Source organism: Procambarus clarkii, chromosome 72, assembly GCF_040958095.1.
Source record: "Procambarus clarkii isolate CNS0578487 chromosome 72, FALCON_Pclarkii_2.0, whole genome shotgun sequence".
Taxonomy (NCBI): Eukaryota; Metazoa; Arthropoda; class Malacostraca; order Decapoda; family Cambaridae; genus Procambarus; species Procambarus clarkii.
Window position 1 is genome coordinate 11,872,983 of NC_091221.1, and position 22,793 is coordinate 11,895,775.

At 46.0% G+C, this 22,793-nt stretch overlaps 1 protein-coding gene across 2 annotated transcripts in view; it reads left to right on the forward strand.

The window, feature by feature from the left end:
- Positions 1-22,793, forward strand: part of LOC123773572 (inactive tyrosine-protein kinase 7) — a 96,033-nt gene that overhangs the window by 63,708 nt on the left and 9,532 nt on the right. For both annotated transcript variants that reach the window (XM_069312517.1, XM_069312518.1), the window contains exons 2-13: positions 1,196-1,399; positions 1,891-2,031; positions 8,564-8,690; positions 9,235-9,443; positions 14,233-14,377; positions 16,133-16,266; positions 17,024-17,308; positions 17,624-17,754; positions 18,168-18,345; positions 18,712-18,839; positions 20,676-20,823; positions 21,838-21,985. In XM_069312517.1, the coding sequence (XP_069168618.1) occupies positions 1,196-1,399; positions 1,891-2,031; positions 8,564-8,690; positions 9,235-9,443; positions 14,233-14,377; positions 16,133-16,266; positions 17,024-17,308; positions 17,624-17,754; positions 18,168-18,345; positions 18,712-18,839; positions 20,676-20,823; positions 21,838-21,985 (1,978 nt within the window). The remainder of the gene's footprint in view (positions 1-1,195; positions 1,400-1,890; positions 2,032-8,563; positions 8,691-9,234; positions 9,444-14,232; positions 14,378-16,132; positions 16,267-17,023; positions 17,309-17,623; positions 17,755-18,167; positions 18,346-18,711; positions 18,840-20,675; positions 20,824-21,837; positions 21,986-22,793) is intronic.

Sequence of the window (22,793 nt, forward strand, 5' to 3'; positions counted from 1 at the left end):
AAGGCCTATTGGCCCGTGGGGCACTTTACATGATTGATTGATGAAGATTAAGCCACCCAAAAGGTGGCACGGGCATGAATAGCCCGTAAGTGGTGGCCCTTTTGAGCCATTACCAGTATCAAGAGCTGATACTGAAGATCTGTGGAGGTGCGACTGCACCCTGCGTGACGGGAGATGTTTCCCGTCCTCCCTTTACATAGATTGATGAAGATTAAGCCACCCAAGAGGTGGCACGGGCATGAATAGCCCGTAAGTGGTACAATTTTTTTTTTCTCAGTATTCCGAGGTTGCATTTAACCATCAAGCTGTTATCGCGGGGGAGGATACTGCTTCACAGTCTTTATGAGGGTGTCCAGCTGCTGGACACCTTTGTTGACCAGGAGAGTGGCTGTGTTGATGGCTTCAGGGTGGCCACTGCAACTTTACATACCCGTCGTGTTATATATATATTTGGTTTGCTTCAGATAGTGTTACGGGCTATTCATGCCCGTGCCACCTCTTGGGTGGCTTAATCTTTATCAATCAATCAGTTTATATCCACTACAGCTCTTTTGATAATGTTGACAGTATAAACGAAATGGATGACTCTTCTTCCTCTCTCTTCCTCCCTCTTCCTCACTACTTTCCTCTTTCTCCTCCTCTTTTGCATTAAGCTTCTCTAACTTTAAGCGAAACTTGATCATAAAAGAATTAAAAAGTTGAGTCTAAAGTGTGTTTGGTGAGCAGCGTGAATTTCGTAAATTAACTTTTTTGAAGTTTTGTTGTGACTTTTGTCGTCGTTATTGTCGCGTTTTTGGCCCGCGACGTCCCTAACACACACACACACACACACACACACACACACACACACACACACACACACACACACACACACACACACACACACACAATGGGGCAGGAGTCATTGCTGTAAATAACCGATGGCTAGAAAGGCGGGATCCAAGAGTCAGTGCTCGATCCTGCAGGCACAAATAGGCGAGTACACACACGTTCGTATAAACGTACACGCATTCATCCTTTCAGAAACGTTGACAAATGAGCATTCTTAGGGGCCCTATACACAACATATGTGAGACCACACTCTTGAATATGCAGCCCAGGCACGGAATCCTCATGTGTGTAAATAGGACTAGTCAAAGCTAAAAGATAAACAAATATGCAACAATATTATAACAGTGTTTCTCCTTCCCCTCAGTGTTGGTGCTGACTGTGGGCGGACGGGCGGCGTGGGCGTCGGGCGGGGACATCTTCTACTTCAGCTCGTGGCCCGCCAGTGGGCGTGTGGGCGCCGGGGAGGAGCGAGTGTTGAGGTGTGCAGTCTCCGACACCTCCAGCATCACCCTCTCCTGGCACCTTGATGGCCGCCCCCTCACCTACACCTCCAGGACACACCTCAGAGGTACGTACACCTGTCCCCCTCACCTACACCTTAGTGGCACACCTCAGAGGTACGTACACCTGACCCCATCACCTACACCTTAGTGGCACACCTTAGGTGGGTGCCCACATCCCTCTCCTTTCATCCACACCTTCACCTACACCTTACAGATACACCTCAGAGGTGGCTACACCCTTCACCTACACCTATATAAAAGACGGGTTGCCATTGAAAATGGCACTTTCCAAAATAATAATAATTCTCGAAATGAAATGAGAAGGGTGTGATAATAATTCAAGTCACTCCATTGCCTCAAAATTATTTTCAATAATCTATGAGGATAATATATACAATTATTCTTAATAATAATTACAATTATGCTAATAATATAATTAATAAAAAATGAACAATAAAAATAAAAATTAACAATAATTATCATAACTGATAAATTTACTGATTATATTATTATTGATATTGTTAAATTATTGGTAGTAACTGTGTGTTGGTTGCAGGCGGAGAGGTGCCGGAGACGGCGTCAGACCTGGTGGTGACCCGGGCCGTGCCGGGGGATGCTGGCGAGTACACCTGCATTGCTCACAACACCACCTCAGGCTTCGCCCTCACCTCCCTACCGGCCACGCTCACCGTTCTGTGTAAGTCACTCTTAACACTACCCACTACTCTCTTACTCTGAACAAATCCACGAGGGCCGCGACGAGGATTCGAACCTGCGTCCGAGAGGATCCCAGACGCTGCCTTAATCGACTGAGCTACGACATGGTTAAAAGAATTGCAACCGGAAGTTCTACTGCCCACGCTCACCGTACTGTGTAAGTCACTCTTAACACTACCCACTACTCTCTTACTCTGAGCAAATCCACAAGGGCCGCGACGAGGATTCGAACCTGCGTCCGAGAGGATCCCAGATGCTGCCTTAATCGATTGAGCTACGACATGGTTAAATGAATTGAAACCGGAAGTTCTACTGCCCTTACTTGAGTTCTCTCTCACTCTTGTGCTATTTGTATCGATGTCATCTGCTGGAAACAGTAAGCTGTTGTCTCATGTACGTGGTGTATGTGTTATCAGAACATCACAAGGCTCTCTCCTCTCCAGTTCACTTTAGAGGTAGTAATAAGATATTTTAAAGCAATGATCACGGAACTAAAATGTTCCAACATTGTGAATTTAACAAATACACACGAAGAGTGGGATTATGGCATACTCAAGAGTGTAATAACCTGTGCCTGGGGAAGAAAGTATTACTTGGAGGTGAAACAATATGTGCACTCAAAATGCAATTAATTTTTTTTTTAAGAATTCATTGCTAGCATAGAAATATTAAAAAAAATCCTTCGTTTTTCTTGCTTTTGGCAGCTTTACTCATAAGGAAAATGCTATTTTAGTTTCAAATATAAAGTTAAATTTGGAAATTTGGTTTGGATACTTACCGCTTACTCCTTTTCTTTAGCCAGAAAATTTTTGATATGATGGTTGGGCCGCGATGAGTTTGACTGAAGGAGCATTGGACTAGATGAACGTGGTCTGAGAGGAGTAGGGGTAATGACACCTAGAACCGTTCATTTTTGCTTTCGTCCTGCACCGCGGAAGGATTCACAGTTTTTTTAGTTTCGTTTCAGGGGTCAGAATGCATGGTTTAACGATTCAAAGTTTTGCATCTCGTTTCAAGCGCCAAGCTGCCAGGGTTAGGGAGTCAAGGTATACTGTGCCTCAGGTGAGAGGTCAGGTCGCACAGTGTAAGGATTCAAGGGGGGTAAATAAAGACTGGAACCATACATATTTACACTGCATTGTCTTTGGACTCAAGGTTTTCCACACTGAGTGAAGAAACTGGATAGCCCGCTCAAGGATTCACGGGTTTTCATGCCTAGCTAACATGTGTTCGTGTGTGGAGGTGTGGAGTTCTTCACGTGGGGTGGGCAGCATGGTGGGTAAGATTAGGCTGGGTAACCTAACCTAACCTAACCTACACCTGCCATCTCCTCTTTAATTAATATCGGCACGTGCTCTCCTCTACTCATGCTCCTCACTTCCTCCCCGTCCCCAATCACCCTCCCACCTCCCAGTCTGACCCCCTTCCCCCCCCCCCACTTTGTACGAGGATGCACAGGAGAGGGTGAACTTGGTCTAAGGGTGCACAGGACAAGATGAACGTGGTGTAATTCCGGGGGAAATGGAACTAGTGATATTTTTTTGACCTCCGGGAACCCGTCGACACTTTCCATGAAGAGTGGAACATTTCCCAGCGCGGGAACGGCTTCGTTCTGTATTCTCAAATACCTTTTTTCGTTTTTCCGGAGGGGTGTGGAGGTCCAATTGGCATGCGTCACACTGCTTGCATACGACTCAGGGATACTGAACTCAGGCCAGTGGCCTCTCCTGTCCTGTACGTCACAGAGGTGGACTCCACCAGCCTGGGGCCAGATTCACGAAGCAGTTACGCAAGCACTTACGAACCTGTGTATCTTTTCTCAATCTTTGGCGGCTTTGTTTACAATGATTAAACAGTTAATGAGCTCCGAAGCACCAGGAGGCTGTTTATGACAATAACAACAGTTGATTGGGAAGTTTTCATGCTTGTAAACTGTTTAATAAATGTAACAAAGCCGTCAAAGATTGAGGAAAGATGTACACGTTCGTAAGTACTTGTGTAACTGCTTCGTGAGTCTGGGTTGTGCTGTCCCAGTGATGGGCTCTCCTAGCCAGTATAGTTCCTGGTAATCCCATGTACCGTCCACTGCTCACGTCTAGTGAGCATCCACACTCTCTGTTGCACTCCTCGTCTCTCCTCTCTCCCTCCGTCCTTCCTTTCTCTCTATGTATTCTCTCCCTCCTTGTCTCCTGTATTCCACTCTCCTTCCAATATTCTCCTACTTTCTCTATGTAAACATAAATGCACCTACATACATACATGTCCATATATATCATTATAAATAAGCATGTCTGTTTGAGGTTAGAGGCCAAAAGCTTGGGAGTAACTTCACCCAGCTTTGCAACCGGATTCCTGTAGGGTATGGGACTAACATGGTCGGGTTGGCGTTGGCCTGAGTGAAGCAAGTGTTACTTAACCCCAACACATCCTCCTGTTTTGATAGTATATATTGTGACGACTGTCAATAGTCACAATTCGTACGTACTTCGCTTTTAGATAGTAGTATACTGACTAGTGAAGAATTATTTTAAAATAAATGAAGCTATAAAGCAAACTTAAATATTCCTAGATCTAGTATAGCACACATGTACTTTATTAGGCCTCAGATATCGTGTATTATGTATTATGCCTAGGAAGGTTAGGTTAGGTTAGGTTAGGTTCGTTTAGTTTGTCAAAGCAACGTATACACATCTCACCCAAGTAGAAGTAACAGACTCCCACCACCACCAAGGGCTGGAACCCCACGTACAAGAACCGTCTGCCAGAAACCATTTTCAGTTCCTTTCTCCGATTCGAATCTGGGAACAAAAAACTGTTTACATGTTGGAAAATGGCGGGAATATCTCGGGGACAATGGAGTGTGTTCGCGTGCGGTGTTTACCGTCCACGGCCTGAACTTCTCACGTCATGCAGGCAGTTGTATGCTGGACACACACACACACACACACACACACACACACACACACACACACACACACACACACACACACACACACACACAGGGATATATATGAGTACAGAGGGCAATTGTTAGACGTTAGAACACTCACCAATCACCAGAAGAATTTAAAATAAAGATTTAATCTAGACACTACGACATTTTCTTTGAGACAAATAGCGGTGTAAGAGGCAGAAATAAGAAAGGAATGAGAAAATCCCTCGGATCAGGACTGCGGAATTGAACCACGAGTCCCTAAGCACTCCAACCTCGTCCTAAACACTGCAATGATGTTTTCAAAACTTTTAAAAGAATTATAAGTACCGTACTTTAACTTTAGAAGCCTGTAATATGTGATCATGACTACCAACACCAGGGCCCAGATTCACGAAAGCACTTACGCAAGCACTTACGATCCCTGTACATCTTTTGTCAATCTTTGGCGGCTTTGTTTACAATTATTAAACAGTTAATGAGCTCCGAAGCACCAGGAGGCTGTTTATAACAATAACAACAGTTGAATGGGAAGTTTTCATGCTTGTAAACGGATTAATAAATGTAACCAAAGCCGTCAAAGATTGAGGAAAGATGTGCACGTTCGTAAGTGCTTGCGTAAGTGCTTTCGTGAATCTGGCCCCAGGTCCTTCCTTCCTATTCCTCTGTTCACCCACCTGCTGCCTCCCATGTCAGTCACAGTATCACGTGATACTGATGAATGTGATGGCGACACATGATACATAGTGACGTATTCACCTAGTTGTATTTGCGGGGGTTGAGCTCTGTCTCTTTGGTTCCGCCTCTCAACCGTCAATCAACTGGTGTACAGATTCCTGAGCCTACTGGACTCTATCATATCTACATTTGAATTGACATTACATTGACATGTAGTCAGTATTCATCTTACAGCTTGGGTCCTGCAGGAGAGGGAGACTCATCTAATCTGTCGCCGACACAACTCTTGGTTTATAAACTTATAAAAAATATATGTAATACAGTACAATGGTGATATTTGCTTTAGGAGTTTTGGTGTATATCAGTCTCACCAAGTCACTGACACCACCACCTCACCATCACTTTACACAACACAAACTTCCTCGAGGACTAGGGGCCTCGTAGCCTGGTGGATAGCGCGCAGGACTCGTAATTCTGTGGCGCGGGTTCGATTCCCGCACGAGGCAGAAACAAATGGGCAAAGTTTCTTTCACCCTGAATGCCCCTGTTACCTAGCAGTAAATAGGTACCTGGGTGTTTGTCAGCTGTCACGGGCTGCTTCCTGGGGGTGGAGGCCTGGTCGAGGACCGGGCCGCGGGGACACTAAAGCCCCGAAATCATCTCAAGATAACCTCAAGATAACCTCCATTCCCTGATAGCAAGAGATCAAATGGTAAATGTATAGTCATTCAAACCAGATTTAACTGTTGATTGAAAATCGCCTTTTATAATTTTTTGAATAACGTCAATACAGTAAAAATATTGAAGGCCCTGAACGGTATATATGAATACAGGCTTCCTGGCAGACATTCTGTAATCATGATGAGGATAAGGATTACAGTATCAATATTAACTCACTAGATATAAAGTTAACTCCAACACAGAGTTATATGAAGTAAATATTGTACACAAAATTTCCATATTAAATCAAAATTTTCGTCAATTTCAGCCGTGGTGTTTTAACTCCGGCGGTACGGGCGAGAATCCTGTGTGTTGGGAAGCAACAATGAGCTGTATGTAAGGTCGTTGTGGCAGCCCATGTTCCTCTCACGCTGGACTGTCATTTGGGGACATAAAAACAGCGAGTGTTTACGAGTATCGAACCTGGAATATGAATGTACACACATTTTAACCTCCTCGCATCAACAATACCAGATTGAAATACTGGAGCCGTTTGTCTGTGTGTGTAGTGTTTGTGTCTGAGTGTGTATAGTGTAGTGTTTGTGTGTGTGTGTAGCGTTTGTGTCTGAGTGTGTGTATAGAGTAGTGTTTGTGTCGAGTGTGTGTGTGTAGTGTTTGTGTTTGAGTATGTGTATAGTGTAGTGTTGTGTGTGTGTGTGTATCTGTGTGTGTGGTGTTTGTGTGTGTAGTGTGTGGCGTGTGTATGTGAGCGTGAGTGAGTGGTGTGTGTGTGTGTGGGTTCTCACTTATTTTGTTATTCGCCTATTTGTGCCTGCAATGATTGAGCTGCAGCTCTTGGACCCAGCTTTGCTAGCCGTCGGTTGTATTTCCCTATCATACCTGCTCTTAAAGTTGTGAAGTAAGTTTTCCTGTACATTTTGCTCCTTTAGATAATTCATTCCATTTATTCACTACCCTTATGCTAAAAGAAAACTGTCTAACATCTCTTTGACACAACTGAGTCTCAAGCTTCCATCTCTGCCCCCTTGTTCTATTGTTATTCATTGTAAACATGTCCTTTTTTCCACTCTGTCAAAGCACCCTAAGTATTTTATACATCTGTATCATGTCTCCACTCTCTTTCCTCCGGTCTAGCGTCGTCAGGGTTAGTTCTTTCAGTCTCTTTTTCAAACCTCATCCCTCGCAATTCTGGGATGAGTCTCGTTGCAAACTTTTCACTTTTTCGAGCTCCTTATGTGTTTTTTTTAGATGGCTCCACGATGGGGCGGCATAGTCTAATACTGGCCTCACATACAGTGATCTAAAAGCCTCCTTTTTCAAGTTCCTGAAAGATGTTCTGACTTTTGCTAGCGTAGAGTATGCGACTGACCTTATTATATATTTATGAGTGTTTATATATAGTATTATATAATATAGGAAGGGAGTACCACCTCTGGCTGGAAGAAGGGGGTTATCTTGAGGTTATCTTGAGATGATTTCGGGGCTTTAGTGTCCCCGCGGCCCGGTCCTCGACCAGGCCTCCACCCCCAGGAAGCAGCCCGTGACAGCTGACTAACACCCAGGTACCTATTTACTGCTAGGTAACAGGGGCATTCAGGGTGAAAGAAACTTTGCCCATTTGTTTCTACCTCGTGCGGGAATCGAACCCGCGCCACAGAATTAAGAGTCCTGCGCGCTATCCACCAGGCTACGAGGCCCCTAGGGGACCCATAGCCTCGGAGGAAACCACACATAACGCATTGGAGGGAATGTAGGTCCCCTCCAATACAGTTTCTGTGTGCTTTTCTCCTACCACCCCCTTCCCCTTTTTTTTTTTTTTTTTTTTTTTTTTTTTTTTTTTTTTTTTTAAAAAGGTTACAAGACATACATTGGTTGATACAAAAAATGTCTAAAGGTTATGGATCTCTTGAAGCTCCTCCGCTTCCGGACAGGAACCGAGGACGCAGCAGGCATTTCCCCTCTGGATCGCCACACTGAGGCGCTGAAACAAAAAACTGGAAGCCCTTGGGTCTCTGGTGACGTCAATGAGCTTGGAACACTATAGGTAGGTAGGACAGGGAGAGGATAGAGAAGAAAGAGAAGACAGGGAGGACGGGACCAGGGTAGGGAGAGTGAGAGCCAGTGGGGAGACCTTTCATTTCATTTCACCTTTGGGACGAAGTGTGTGTGTAAGCCACAAGAGAGACCTGTTGTGTTGCAATGTGTTGATGTGTTGTTGCAGGGGTCGGGGAGGAGTCGCGGGTGGTGCTGGCGGACCCCAAGGACCTGACGGCGGTGAGGGCGGGCAGCTCCCTCAAGCTTCGATGTAAGGTGGACGGAGGACCTGAACTCTACTACACCTGGCGCAGGTAGGAGTGGCCTTCCCTTCTCCTGCTCCGCCTCACACGCACACGCATATACACACACGCACCGTTGATGTTGTGTTGTATGGTTGCTGGGGCTGGCTCTAGTGTTGACAAACATCCCTGTGCTGTTGATCAAGCGTCAACACGTCTGCCACACTCATCCCTTTTCTCAGGCGCTGCTTCCAAGCTCACACTCACTCACTTCTCCATGCTATCTATCCTGTACACCCACACCCTCAACGCCCACACCTATCAACACCCACACGCCCGGAAGGTGATAAGACTCCATAATAATTTAGTGGGCTTAACACCCATCCGCTTGAACTGGCCGGTACAGCGACGGCCTCCCTTCTAGCAGGTCCACGTTCAATCAACCACGCATTGATTGAACGCCGTTCCTTACCTCCGTTCTCAAATCCCTGCTCCTGTCCTCATCTCTCTCCCATGTGCTTCATAGTTATCAAGCCTTAGCACTTTATCCTGATAATTACTTTGCCGGCTGAGTGCCTTCTCTTGATAATTATCTACTTCCCTCACTCCTCCCTAGGAACGGGGTGTCGGCGGCCGGCTTGGCCGGGGTGTCGATATCCCGACGAAGGCTCACCATCAGCGCCTTCGACGCCGCCACCCACAACGGCGTCTACACCTGCGGCGTCACCATCTACAAGCACAGCAGCACCATGCAGGAGGCGGTGATGCGGCCAGCCTACCTCACCGCCACTACAACGCACCATCCCTTCGTCCTAGCTATAGCTGGTAGGTTTAGACAAGCTGCTGGAGGCCTAGACATGGGGCTAGAGGGCCTAGCTACACATACTGGTGGAATCCTGATGTGTTACTCGGCGCTTCTCTTCCCCATCTATGTTAATTCTCGTTTTCAAAGACGAAAGTTTCTTCCTTAATTACTTCCCAATCGTTGATAGCGAGTCCGAAGAGTCTGTGTAAAGGAAGAATAGGGCGGACAGGGCGTTCCCTGTCCCGTCGCAAGGGGGACAGGGCGTCCTTTCCCCCCATCACAAAGGGGGGGACAAGGAGTCCCTCTTGTGACGGAAAGCACAAGATAGGTAGGCAGGACAGGGAGAGGATATAGAGGAGAGGGAGAGGACAGGGAGGACGGGACCAGGGTAGGGAGAGTGAGAGCACCAGAGGGGAGACCTTTCATTACACTGTCACCCTCCCGCTGGGCTCATTGTGTGCGGGGTGAGCAGTGTGATGTGGGCTTCACAATCCTCATCTTTTGTGGGTTTAATCTGGTATTATGGTAAGGGATAGGTGGGGAGGGGAGTTGGGGTTTCATTTAGGGGAGGGGAAGGAATTTGGGTCGAGGAATGTCTCTCTGCACAACGACCCCCTCACATGGAGGTAGTTTATTCCAGTCTTGTGGGGCATCTTATTTTTTTATGAGTGTCTTTGGTTTTTATTAAGTCCATAATGGGTTTAGTTTAGTCCATTACACGTGTTACAAATGGGAGTCTGTACCATGGGGGATATAGTATAACATGGGTGTAGGGGCAGTAGTTAGCATTAAGAGTTATCACATTTGGGAGATCCAAAAGGCCCGGCCCCCAAGTGGAATATCCCCAGAATAATAATTGGCTACACAATGTCAGTCTAGAGGTTGATCATAGATCTCCTACACAGGAAAAATGGATACTCCTTTACTAACTTACTTATTTATTAACCCCTTAACAACCCCCCATATACATTCACACCAATAACAATAATAATAATTACTTTACCACACTATCTTACGTTAAAAGCCTTGGTCCACATAAGCAGGATACAAGGTTTACACTGAGAACAAGCTAGGGTAAAGTTCTACTAGGCAAGGGACACTAGCAATGACTAGGGAGCTTACTGGTAACACTGGAGCCCACGTGGTTTCCCTGGAATCCCCTAGAGTAACTTGTAAAAATAAACACTAGTGAACACCTAATTGCTACACATCAATACTCTACACATAGAACACGTTTATGCCAGACAATGAGGATACTACACAGTCTACTTAACTGGATAACAACGACACAGAAATAAAGAAACAGAGGAAGGAGAGGAGGCTTCCTTTCACCACAACGCCAGCCAGAGAAGAGCGCATCTCCACTCTTCTCCCTCAGTAGACTCGCTGCCAGCAGACTACTCAACTAATCGTACAGCATTCCTATCCCAAGTTTACTCGGGTTTACTTTACAAATGATTAGAAAGTATTAGTAAACATAGTTGGTGCCTATTTTATTTAATAATCAACCCCAAGCTCAGTCTTTAAATGCTCTTTGAGAAACAAGAATAGTCTTACGTCTGGCAGGGAAAATACAAACAAATGCACCTCGTGATGCGTTTCCAATACTATAAGGCAGTTTATTTAGCTCAGTTTTGACCTCTGGTTTCCACTGAGGAACCCAGGGTCGTAACACTTCTCCCCCCTTCAGAGAAAAAAAAAAAATGTGACTACTAGAATAGTAGTCATTTTTTTTTTGTAAGAGTATACAGAGAATAAAAAGGAAATTTATGACATAAAAAAAATCAATCAAAAACAACAATTTCTCTGCAAGAAAAGAACAAAGAAATTCTCTGAAAGAAAAAAAAACACATACACAAAAAAACAGGGAAGTAAATAAATTGGACATGGAATATTTAATGTCACAGGAGAACCTACAAAAAAAATAACTACAGCCTGACAGTTGGTATATGGCTTCCTGTGGCTCAGATGAACGTTACTCGGGCAACCGGGACAGAGCGTTGGCTATTACGTTGAGAGGGCCCGGTAGGTGGATAATAGACAGATTGAAGTCCTGTAGGTACAATGCCCACCTGAGGATGCGTTTATTTTTCCCCTTCATCTGAGTCAGGAAGACTAGTGGGTTATGGTCCGTGTACACTTCCACTATATTACCTGTGAGGTAAACTTCGAACTTTTTACATGTTAACACTAGTGCCAATGCCTCTTTTTCTACCACTGAATAATTGCGTTGCGCCTTGTCAAATTTCACAGAGTAATAATATACTGGGTGTTCCACTTGATCATCCCCAGTTTGCAACAACACTGCACCAGCACCCGAGTCAGACGCGTCCACATGAATTTTAAACGGTCGATCGAACCTTGGACTAGCAAGCACTGGGGCGGAAGTTTTAGATCAATTTCAAATTTTTAAATGCCTCTGCACAGTCTGATGACCACTTAAATTTAACGGCTTTCCGCAACAAGTCTGTGAGAGGAGTGGCAACACTGGAAAAGTTCTGACAAAAGCGTCGATAGTACGCACACATACCGATAAATCGTTGAATGTCCTTTTTAGACTGAAGCACGGGATACTCCAGAATGGCACTGATTTTATCTTGCCGAGGTAACACTTTTTCTTGGCCCACTTCATAACCGAGGCATGTCACTGTGCCTTGGCCAAAATGACACTTTTTTGCATTTAAGGTTAGATTTGCATTCTTCAAAATTGTGAACAACTGGTATAACATAGCTATGTGGTCAGCCCAATTACTATCAAAGAGCACAATATCATCTAAATACGCCTGACAATTTGGCACATTAGCGAGCAAAGAGTTCATTAGCCTCTGGAAAGTGGCAGGGGCATTACGCAAGCCGAACGGTAACACTTGATACTCAAAAACACCCTCAGGTGTCACGAACGCAGTTAGTTGTTTAGCACGTTCAGTGAGTGGGATTTGATAGTACCCCTTTGAGAGATCGAATTTCGAGACATACGTGGCGTTCCCGATTTCATCGATGCAGTCCTCGAGACGGGGGAACGGATAGGCATCCACAATGGTCACCTTGTTGAGCTGCTGGTAGTCGGTGCATAATCGCCAGGAGCCGTCTGGTTTGGGGACCAAAAGGCAGGGCGAGCACCAAGAGCCCTGGGTCGGCCGGATGAGGCCGTGCTGGAGCAAGAAGTCGACCTCCTTCCGTACGATGGCCTTCTTTTCTGGACTCATCCGATAGGGTTGAAGGCGAATGGGGGTGTAGTCCGTCAACTTGACATCATGGTAAATGGCATCAGTCTGGGTCGGGACTTCCCTGAACAGACTGGAGAATTCTTCAAGCAACGACTGCACCTCTTCACGTTGGGCCATCTGCAAATGGGACAGTCCCTCCTCCACAGCATCTCCACTCTTCTCCCTCAGTAGACTCGCTGCCAGCAGACTACTCAACTAATCGTACAGCATTCCTATCCCAAGTTTACTCAGGTTTACTTTACAAATGATTAGAAAGTATTAGTAAACATAGTTGGTGCCTATTTTATTATTTAATAATCAACCCCAAGCTCAGTCTTTAAATGCTCTTTGAGAAACAAGAATAGTCTTACGTCTGGCAGGGAAAATACAAACAAATGCTCCTCGTGATGCGTTTCCAATACTATAACGCAGTTTATTTACCTCAATTTTGACCTCTGGTTTCCACTGAGGAACCCAGGGTCGTAACAACACGAAGAGATGTGATCGATATAATTGAATTTTCACCTCGCCAGCAGCACTTGGGTAAAGCAAGGGGGAAGCCTTGAGGGATTCAACACCATGCACATATGCACAGGGTCGTTGTGCAGAGACATTCCTCGACCCAAATTCCTTCCCCCCCCTAAATAAAATCCCAACTCCCCTTCCCCCCTATCCCTTACCATAATACCAGATTTAATAGGGCCTTAATTTATACCAGATTTAATAGGGCCTTAATTTATACCAGATTTAATAGGGCCTTAATTTATACCAGATTTAATAGGGCCTTCATTTATACCAGATTTAATAGGGCCTTAATTTATACCAGATTTAATAGGGCCTTAATTTATACCAGATTTAATAGGGCCTTAAGTCTCTGGCCCTAACCTTAAGACGTGGGAGATGTACTCATTGTGTGTACCCCCTGTAACAGCATCTTATTCATCTCCTAGTGTGTAATTATAATATTTACCTATTATGCTATTATCACTATTATTATTATTACAGACTTTCCTTTTGAAGATTAATAATATACTAAACAATCCAAACTAAATGTATTATAAATATCGATTTATTTATGAACAAGGGTTCCAAAATGGGTAATCTAATGAACAAACGTCAGATGTGTATAAATGGATATAATTTGTATTATAAGCCAAGTTTTCTTATCAATTTACGTCCTATCGTTCAATGTTTGTGCTTTTCTGCTCCGTGTGGTTCATAGACTTTGTAGACTACTGTAAACTCGTGCGATATTCAGTCTACGGGAGACTCATTCTAATGTTACATTGGCAAAACATGGAATTCTCATAACTAATTGTAAGCTGTAAATTTGTTTAGGATCTGTCCACCTGCTTACTAAAGCCACCCCTGCAATGATTAGTATAGATCATGTAGGAATAAAGCTTCGAAATTATGTATAAAGCTGTGTAAAGCTGTTATGTGTTCTTGGCCAGGTATAGGCAGGTAAATATTGCCCACAGCTTTCCCTGGGTAAGGTCCCATATCCCTCACTAGACACAGGTCAACAGCGCTATACCCCTCACCAGACAGACATAAACAGTGACAGACAGTGGAGGGCTGACAGCATCACGTCTTCTTGCAGACACAGGAGTGCCAAGCGTGGAGGTAGTGCCAGAGTCAGTGGTGGTGGGTCCAGGGGGTCGCGCCGCCCTCCACTGCCGCTACCAGGAGCCCACAGACGCCCGATGGTACCTCCGAGATGCTGGACCTCTCACTAACAACTCAAGGTGGGTAGAGTGCGTGTGCTTGAGGAGTTTAAGGGTGTGAGTTCGAGTCCATCGAACAGCTCCAGTATTTATTTATCCTACGATGTGTAAGGACATGGTATGTTGAGCTTCCAGAAACTGGACATATATTTCCTGTCCTGGCATTCTGTAAGCTGTTCTCCCATTTTTAATTTGATTTCAGAGCGCTATTTGATAGTGTTCTTTAGTATAGTGTCTAGTGGCTTATTTAGGAGTTGTTCTATTTATTTTATGTGAAACCATTTGGACAGGTGATGATGACGTGAAAGGCAGCTCGAATGATTCCCGGGTTGACGTTGAAGACGTGGAGGCCTCCAAGACAAATTGTCACGAAGTAGACGCAGAATTTGGAGACCTACGTGAAGGGAGATGAGAGATGTGGGAGGGGAAAGGGTTTACATGCATGGACCAAGCACTGCAGTGAAGGTTTTTCAACAAATCACAATTGAGGATGGCGCTTAGGAGTGGCGTGTCCCAGAGCTTCACATACTGTGTAATGACCAGGTTCCCAGCACCCAGGTGAGGCGGGCTGAGACTCATTATCCTCACAAGTATCGGAGGCACCGTCAATCATTCCAGTCTGTGTCAAACAAACTGTCTTCAACAATGCAAATGATATGTACACAGAGAGGTGTACACATATATACATCTCATGTGAGACCATTTGTAAAATATGCAGGACTAGAACACCCAACTAAGACGCCTAGTGAAAGAGTCCAGAAGTTACCATCAAGACTAATTCCACAAATGAAGAACCAAAGTTGAAAAAAAAAATAGCCAAATGGGACTGCAACCCGTCTTGATAGGCTCGTTAAAGCGGAGGCCGTATCTCTGGTTCGAGCAGAGGTCGCCAGCAAAGCACTGTTTGAAATGTGTTCAAGAAGCGTTCGAACGTCGTCAGTTGTGAGTCGTGTGTAAACAGTTCATAAACAAGAGGTTTGGCAGCTGGCTTGAGAAGAAAAACTTCTTTTAATACACAATACGGTAAAACTGACGAATGCATCTAGGGCAATGGCCGCAGCTTTAACGAGCCTCGTCTGAGCACGGCTCGGAGAGAGATAGAGTAAGTCGGGTCCCCACACCATGCCCCAGCTTGTTACCTCTCCCAGCTTGGGACCTCTCCCAGCTTGGGACCTCTCCTAGCTTGGGACCTCTCCTAGCTTGGGACCTCTCCTAGCTTGGGACCTCTCCTAGCTTGGGACCTCTCCTAGCTTGGGACCTCTCCCAGCTTGGGACCTCCAGCAGGTGGTCCCCAACATATAATCAACGAGTATAATAATCTTATCCGGTAATCACCACGTGTTCCCCTACCTTACACTCCTGTGCTATTTTAACTAATTATGTTTCTAATAATTACAACAAATTATCACCATTGTGGGACCCGGATAATAATTTACCTTGATTTACTATATTCTCCTCGACCTTCATCACAGCGCAGGGTTGATATATATTATGAAACATGAGAGTTATTAGTGGAATGACTGAGTGAAAACATCATAATTACATGTGACGTCACCGGTAGGCCTACCACACATGACATCACCAACAGGCCTACCACACGTATCACCAACAGGCCTACCACACATGACATCACCAACAGGCCTACCACACATAAAATCTGCAGTAGGCCTGTCACGTAACGTAACATTGCACATATGTACCAAACACAGAACCAGTAACACCTCAGATTCTTGCAGTAACAAGTAACAGCATGGCTCCTTACTCCCCCTTCCCCAGGCACCAGGTACTGAGCAACGGAACTCTGGTGGTACGGGCGGCCAGCCTAGCTGACGAGGGCGTGTATGAGTGTGTGGGCGTGCATCCTCGCCGGGCCGCCCGCGCCTCCTTCGCCGCCTCCCTCACCCTCGCCTGTAAGCACCCACACGCCCGCCGTCCAGGCGTGGGCGGCTCACAGTTTCTGTACATCACTGATACAACCTGCAGTAGGCTGTAGTACATCACTGATACAACCTGCAGTAGACTGTAGTACATCACTGATACAACCTGCAGTAGACTGTAGTACATCACTGATACAACCTGCAGTAGACTGTAGTACATCACTGATACAACCTGCAGTAGACTGTAGTACATCACTGATACAACCTGCAGTAGACTGTAGTACATCACTGATACAACCTGCAGTAGACTGTAGTTTTGGAATTTCTTGCAGTGCTGTGTAACTTCTCTCGGTATTATACTTGAAATATCCTAAATAATTAGTTAATGAATGAGACGAAATGTTAATTTTTATTAATTGCAGAGAATAACATAAGTTTCTCAGACCTGGTTATAACCTGTCAAACCTGATTATAACCTGTCAGACCTGATCATAACCTGTCAAACCTGATTATAACCTGTCAGGCATAATCATAACCTGTCAAACCTGATTATAACCTGTCAGACCTGATCATAACCTGTCAAACCTGATCATAACCTTTCAGACCTGATCATAACCTGTCAAACCTGATTATAACCTGTCAGACCTGATCATAACCTGTCAAACCTGATTATAACCTGTCAGGCATAATCATAACCTGTCAAACCTGATTATAACCTGTCAGACCTGATCATAACCTGTCAAAGCTGATTAAAACCTGTCAGATCTACTCATAACCCGCCCCCTGACAGATCTTGACGGACAGACGCCGCCCACACTGGAGCCAGGGGCGTCCATCCTCAACACCCACGTGGTGGGCGTGGGCGGGAGGCTGCGGGTCATGTGCCTTCCGCCCGCCGGTCTCCCCCGCCCGAAGGTGTCGTGGGCGTGGACGCACCTGCAGGAGAGCTCCGTGAGGGTGGAGGGCACGGCACTGGTCGTCGAGGACGCCACCGACAGACACGCCGGGAATTATACTTGTTTCGCCTCCAACCTCGCCGGCAACACCTCCGTCTCCCTGCAGCTGGTGGTCACGGGTGAGGGCTGGAGACTCAGTAGAGGTGGAGGAGGGGTATGGTGGTGGGGTAGGGTATGGTGGAGCACTGGGTGGTGGGGAGGGGTATGGTGGAGCACTGAGTGGTGGGGTGGGGTATGGTGGAGCACTGGGTGGGTGAGAGAAGTGGGTATGGTGAAACATACTCTGTGTATTCCCATTACAAACTTCTTATCTTGAAGAAAATTGGAGTTGAGGTCCTAAACACATTATACCAATCTGTAACCTGTCTCTCGCTGCCCGGGGGATGGGTATAGGGTTCCATATAAACCAATTAAGCTATCCAAACCTGCCGCAGGGAAGCCGGAGGCGCAGCTGGTGACGGGGGAAGTGTCAGTACTAGAGGAGGAGACGGCTCGCCTCGAGTGCCGCGTCGACGCCTTCCCCAGGCCCTACACCAGAGTCTCCTGGACCCACAACAACCGCCCGGTAAGCCCCGGCCGGGTGACCGCACTTGTGCCAGACTTCCTTGAATTTGGATTGCCTTTCGTGGCTTTGTTTACATTTAAATTTAGGCTATATAGTCGTAATAGCTTAGTACTTTCTTCTAATATTTACCTTGCACGCTTGCATGCGGTAGATTTCTTGAGCTCTGTGTGGTTCTATGTGGGTTCTCTATATATGTATTTTACATTCCAGTCTGCTTCTTCTTTCAGGAAATTACTTTCCCTGTGGCTCATTTGGTTATTTGGTTTCTGTGGCCCTCTTGTCCGCGACTTTTGGTTCAACTTGACCAGTTTATGAACATTGGTGACGCGTCGCCATGTTGAGAGGAGCGTCGCTACCTAAGAATACAGTGTTGCAGGCGAGTGACTGACTGACTGTGAGCCGTGACGTTACAGGTGAGCGTGGACGACTACCGGGTGATGATGACGGGGATGGGGGAGGAGGTGACGGAGGGGGTGTCGGTGTTGAGGATCCGCTGGGCCCGCCTGCAGGACCAGGGCCTCTACTCGTGCGTGGTCACCACGGCCGGACACCCGCCGCTCCTTACGCCGCCCATCACCCTCACAGTCACAGGTCAGCCCTAGCTAAACCTCTCCTCAATACTATGGTTTAGCTCACTAAACCTTCCTTTCTAAACCACTAAACCTTGTGTAAATTCAGGTAAATATCCAAATAGCCTTTAGCTCCTCATTGGTGTGTTTTCACACAGCCTGTTGTATAGCTCCTTATGGGTCCCTATCTAAATAGCAGAGTGAATCATTAGACCAGAATTGTATTCTATTGGCAGCTGGCAGCAGCATGATCAATAATTTTATCTATAGATATTTAGCAATAAGAATATGACAGTATATATATATATCTTGTTGTGTAGGAACTAAGTTAAAAGAAAATGTATTGAGCTTAAGGGATAACTAAAGTGTTTTGCCTGTGGTCCACCAGAGAGACTCAAGTTCACCCCACTGCCCCATGACGTTAGGGTGGAGCTGGGAGCCAACATCAGTATACCGTGTGAGGCTCGCGGGGCTGAGTCACCCATCATCACCTGGCACAAAGTCACCTCTACCCAGGTGAGTTCTTGCCTCACCTCACAGTCGAACCTCATCAACTTAGGTAAGTCTTGTCCTCGCCCCAGTCTCGTTTATCCTCCATAGTCCCCGTCTACCGCTCATTGCCTTGCTGTTTATAGTGAATAAACTTGTGGTGCTAAAATTAAGAGAAATAATGCTTATTATTTTACAAAATACAGTTGTCTTTCTATGCTTTACTAGAAGGCAATAAAGATGTTATTTCATGATATAGGGGCCTACATGAAGGCTTTTAGGACTTTGAGGGTTTCCCTCTCTTCCTCCCCCACCAAGGAAACACCCGACCACATCTCAGGATGTAACACAAAATGGTTGACTAACTCCTAGGAATTAGTTTGCTATTAGACGAACTGAGGCAGCAGATGTTAGAGTTTATATCTCGTTAGAGTTAGAGTTATAGAGTTTATCCTCTCCTGTATATAACATGGTCATTCAGAGACATCTGCCTCCTATTGTGTCTGTGGGGCAGGTAGACTGCACTCTAACTGCAGATAAAGGAGGCCTGGTCGACGACCGGGCCGCGGGGACGCTAAGCCCCGAAAACACCTCAAGGTAAAACACACCTCGAGGTATTATGTCATTCGTCATTCTCAAATTGCCTCTCCTATGTTGTGTCTTGTTTCATATTTCTTTATAAGCGCCCGAGTCATATTTCTTTTAGTGATATCTGCATTTACCTGAGGGCCACTAACAAAATACTATCTAGTGGCCTCGACGAGGACAGGAAGACGTCGACTTGTCAGAGGTTCCCCCCACTTGTTCTGTGATAAGTTTTGTCGCCTGGTGTTGTAACTTTCTCTAAAGCAGCTATGTCTTTCTGAAGATGAGGCCACCATACCTTACCTTGAGGTGCTTCCGGGGCTTAGTGTCCCCGCGGCCCGGTCGTCGACCAGGCCTCCTGGTTGCTGGACTGATCAACCAGGCTGTTAGACGCGGCTGCTCGCAGCCTGACGTATGAGTCACAGCCTGGTTGATCAGGTATCCTTTGGAGGTGCTTATCCAGTTCTCTCTTGAACACTGTGAGGGGTTTGCCAGTTATGCCCCTTATGTGTAGTGGAAGCGTGTTGAACAGTCTCGGGCCTCTGATGTTGATAGAGTTCTCTCTCAGAGTACCTGTTGCACCTCTGCTTTTCAACGGGGGTATTCTGCACATCCTGCCATGTCTCCTGGTCTCATGTGGTGTTATTTCTGTGTGCAGGTTTGGGACCAGCCCCTCAATTATTTTCCACGTGTAAATTATTATGTATCTCTCCCGCCTGCGCTCAAGGGAGTACAGATTTGCTTGACCATGCTTGGAGACAATAATCCAAGTGACGGCGCACCAGAGATTTGTACATTTGAATAAGTACTTACTTTTCCTCTAAGTTAAAGGTTCATTTATCTTATCTCGGCTCCTATATTGTCCTCATATCCCAGCTTCTATCCTGTCCTCATATACCTTCCATGGCACTTTAAAACAAAAAAGTTACAGCCCCGCTTCTGTGCCAGGTGAGTCCACTACTGGCTCACCATAGCCCGTGCTACTTAGAACTTTTTCCCAGTAGCTGAATCTAAAACAACGACAACAGAGCTTTCACTCCATAATTACCCGTCATCGTCCCTGGACCAGTCCTGTTGCTAGTTGAGGAGTCTGTACCTTGGCCATATGTTGAGGGGAGCGACGAGGAGGCCTCAAGCTCTGCGTGGTTGCTGACCACTGCTGGAGAGGGAGAGGGGACGGCCTCAATATTTGTAACAAGAACTGTGGAACCCGCAGACTCGGCTTGTACTCAACACTTCGCAGAATTTAATAACCGCGTTTGTTATTAATCCCTGCAGGTGGCGGAGCTGGGACGGGAGAGCGTTCAGGCTGTGGACGGTCGGCTGGAGGTGGTCGGGGCGGAGTTGAAGGATAGTGGACAGTACGCGTGTGTAGCGACCTCGCGCCAAGGATCCATCAACACCACCATCACACTCTCCGTCATCGGTAAGTTCATCCCAGTATAAAGCCTATTCTTCCAGTGGGCTCAAAGGCTCGCAGAAACAATCTCCCTTAGATGCTGGTGCATGAAGGTTCATAACAAAATATATTATGTGGTAATTCTTCTGCTTATGACATCACTTTGTATTGAACAAATCCACAAGGGCCGTGATGAGGGTTCGAACCTACGTCCGAGAGAATCCCAGATGCTGCTTTAATCATTTGCATCATTTGATGCATCACGCTATTGTGATTTCTGTGTGTTATCACTTTGTATTCTTACACTTCCCTTATATATCTTTATTTTGCCTGATCTTCATTCCACCTCTCTTTACCATACCCCATTCACGGGACCCCATACCCATCCTGTGAATGGTAGTGGACCCCATACCCATCCTGTGAATGGTAGTGGACCCCATACCCATCCTGTGAATGGTAGTGGACCCCATACCCATCCTGTGAATGGTAGTGGACCCCATACCCATCCTGTGAATGGTAGTGGACCCCATACCCATCCTGTGAATGGTAGTGGACCCCATACCCATCGCGTCACAACTGAATGGTCCCAGTCTCGTGTCCCGAGAAAGGACAGCGATTGGATAACGTTCCTTCTCATTTGATGCATCTGTTCCCCCTAGCAGTAAATAGGTACTCAGGAGCTATGCAACTGTTGTGGTATGTATTACTGGGGGAAGCCGAAATGTGACCTCGGTAAACCAATCAGGCTTCCTGTTGATTTATATTTTGAACTCGATTTATGTAATTTATATGAAGGACTCGCTTCACTATTAACATATAATTGCTGGTTGATCACTTAAGCTGTTACGGCGGCCTTGGTGACCCACCAGAGGTTGATAAAAGCCTTAATCCCGTCACTTACCAGTTACAGCCCCGTTCCTGTGCCAGGTAAGTCCTCTATGGGCTCACCATAGCCCGTGCTACTTAGAACTTTTTGTTCCCAGTAGCTGAATCTTAAACAACATAAAACAACGTCACTTACTTCCATGTGGTATCGTCCAGAGAGCCCCGTGCTGGAGTGGGTGACACAAGGACCCGTGCAGGTGGACAAGGGCGCGACCCTGGTGCTGGAGTGCCTGGCCAGAGGCAGCCCCAAGCCCTCCATCCACTGGGACTACAACCACACCACCAGTGCCTTCGATCCGGAGAGGTGAGCGATCATGATGACTGATGAAGATTAAGCCACCGAAAAGGTGGCACGGGCACGAATAGCCCGTAAGTGGTGGCCCTTTTGAGCCATTACCAGTATCAAGAGCTGATACTGGAGATCTGTGGAGGTGCGACTGCACCCTGCGTGACAGGAGATGTCTCCCGTGTGGTGAGCGAGTGGCTGTGTGATGTAAATAGCCTTCTCTTACTTTAGCGAAGTTGGAAACATCTTCCCCGTCACGCAGGGTGCAGTCGCACCTCTACAGATCTCCTGTATCAGCTCTTGATACTGGTAATGGCTCAAAAGGGCCTCCACTTACGGGCTATTCATGCCCATGCCACCTTTTTGGTGGCTTAATCTTCATCAATCAATCTTTAGCGAAGTTTTACGGGCTATTCATGCCCGTGCCACTTCTTGGGTGGTTTAATCTCAATCAATCAATCAATCTTAGTACAGTTATTCTTCGGGTTTCGTAAAGTGATTAACATCTCGCTCGGTGTAACTGTTTAAAACTGTAATGTACAAAATAAACACATTTAAAGTTTAGTTTTTAAGTGTAGGATGTGAACTTGTACATTTTTTCTTCTATAATCTAACTTTTCTCACAATTTCTAACATTTATCAACCATTGCTATGCCGCAGTAGTCTTCCACTAAGTAGTATTTTACCCAACCACTACACCGCTTAGAAATAGCTTTTAACCCAACAACTAGAGCGACTGAACATACGTTATCCCATTTTCGAACACACTACTCCTCCTTTCCCCCCCACCTTTACATTCTCACGCGCCTATGTCTTCCCAACCAGA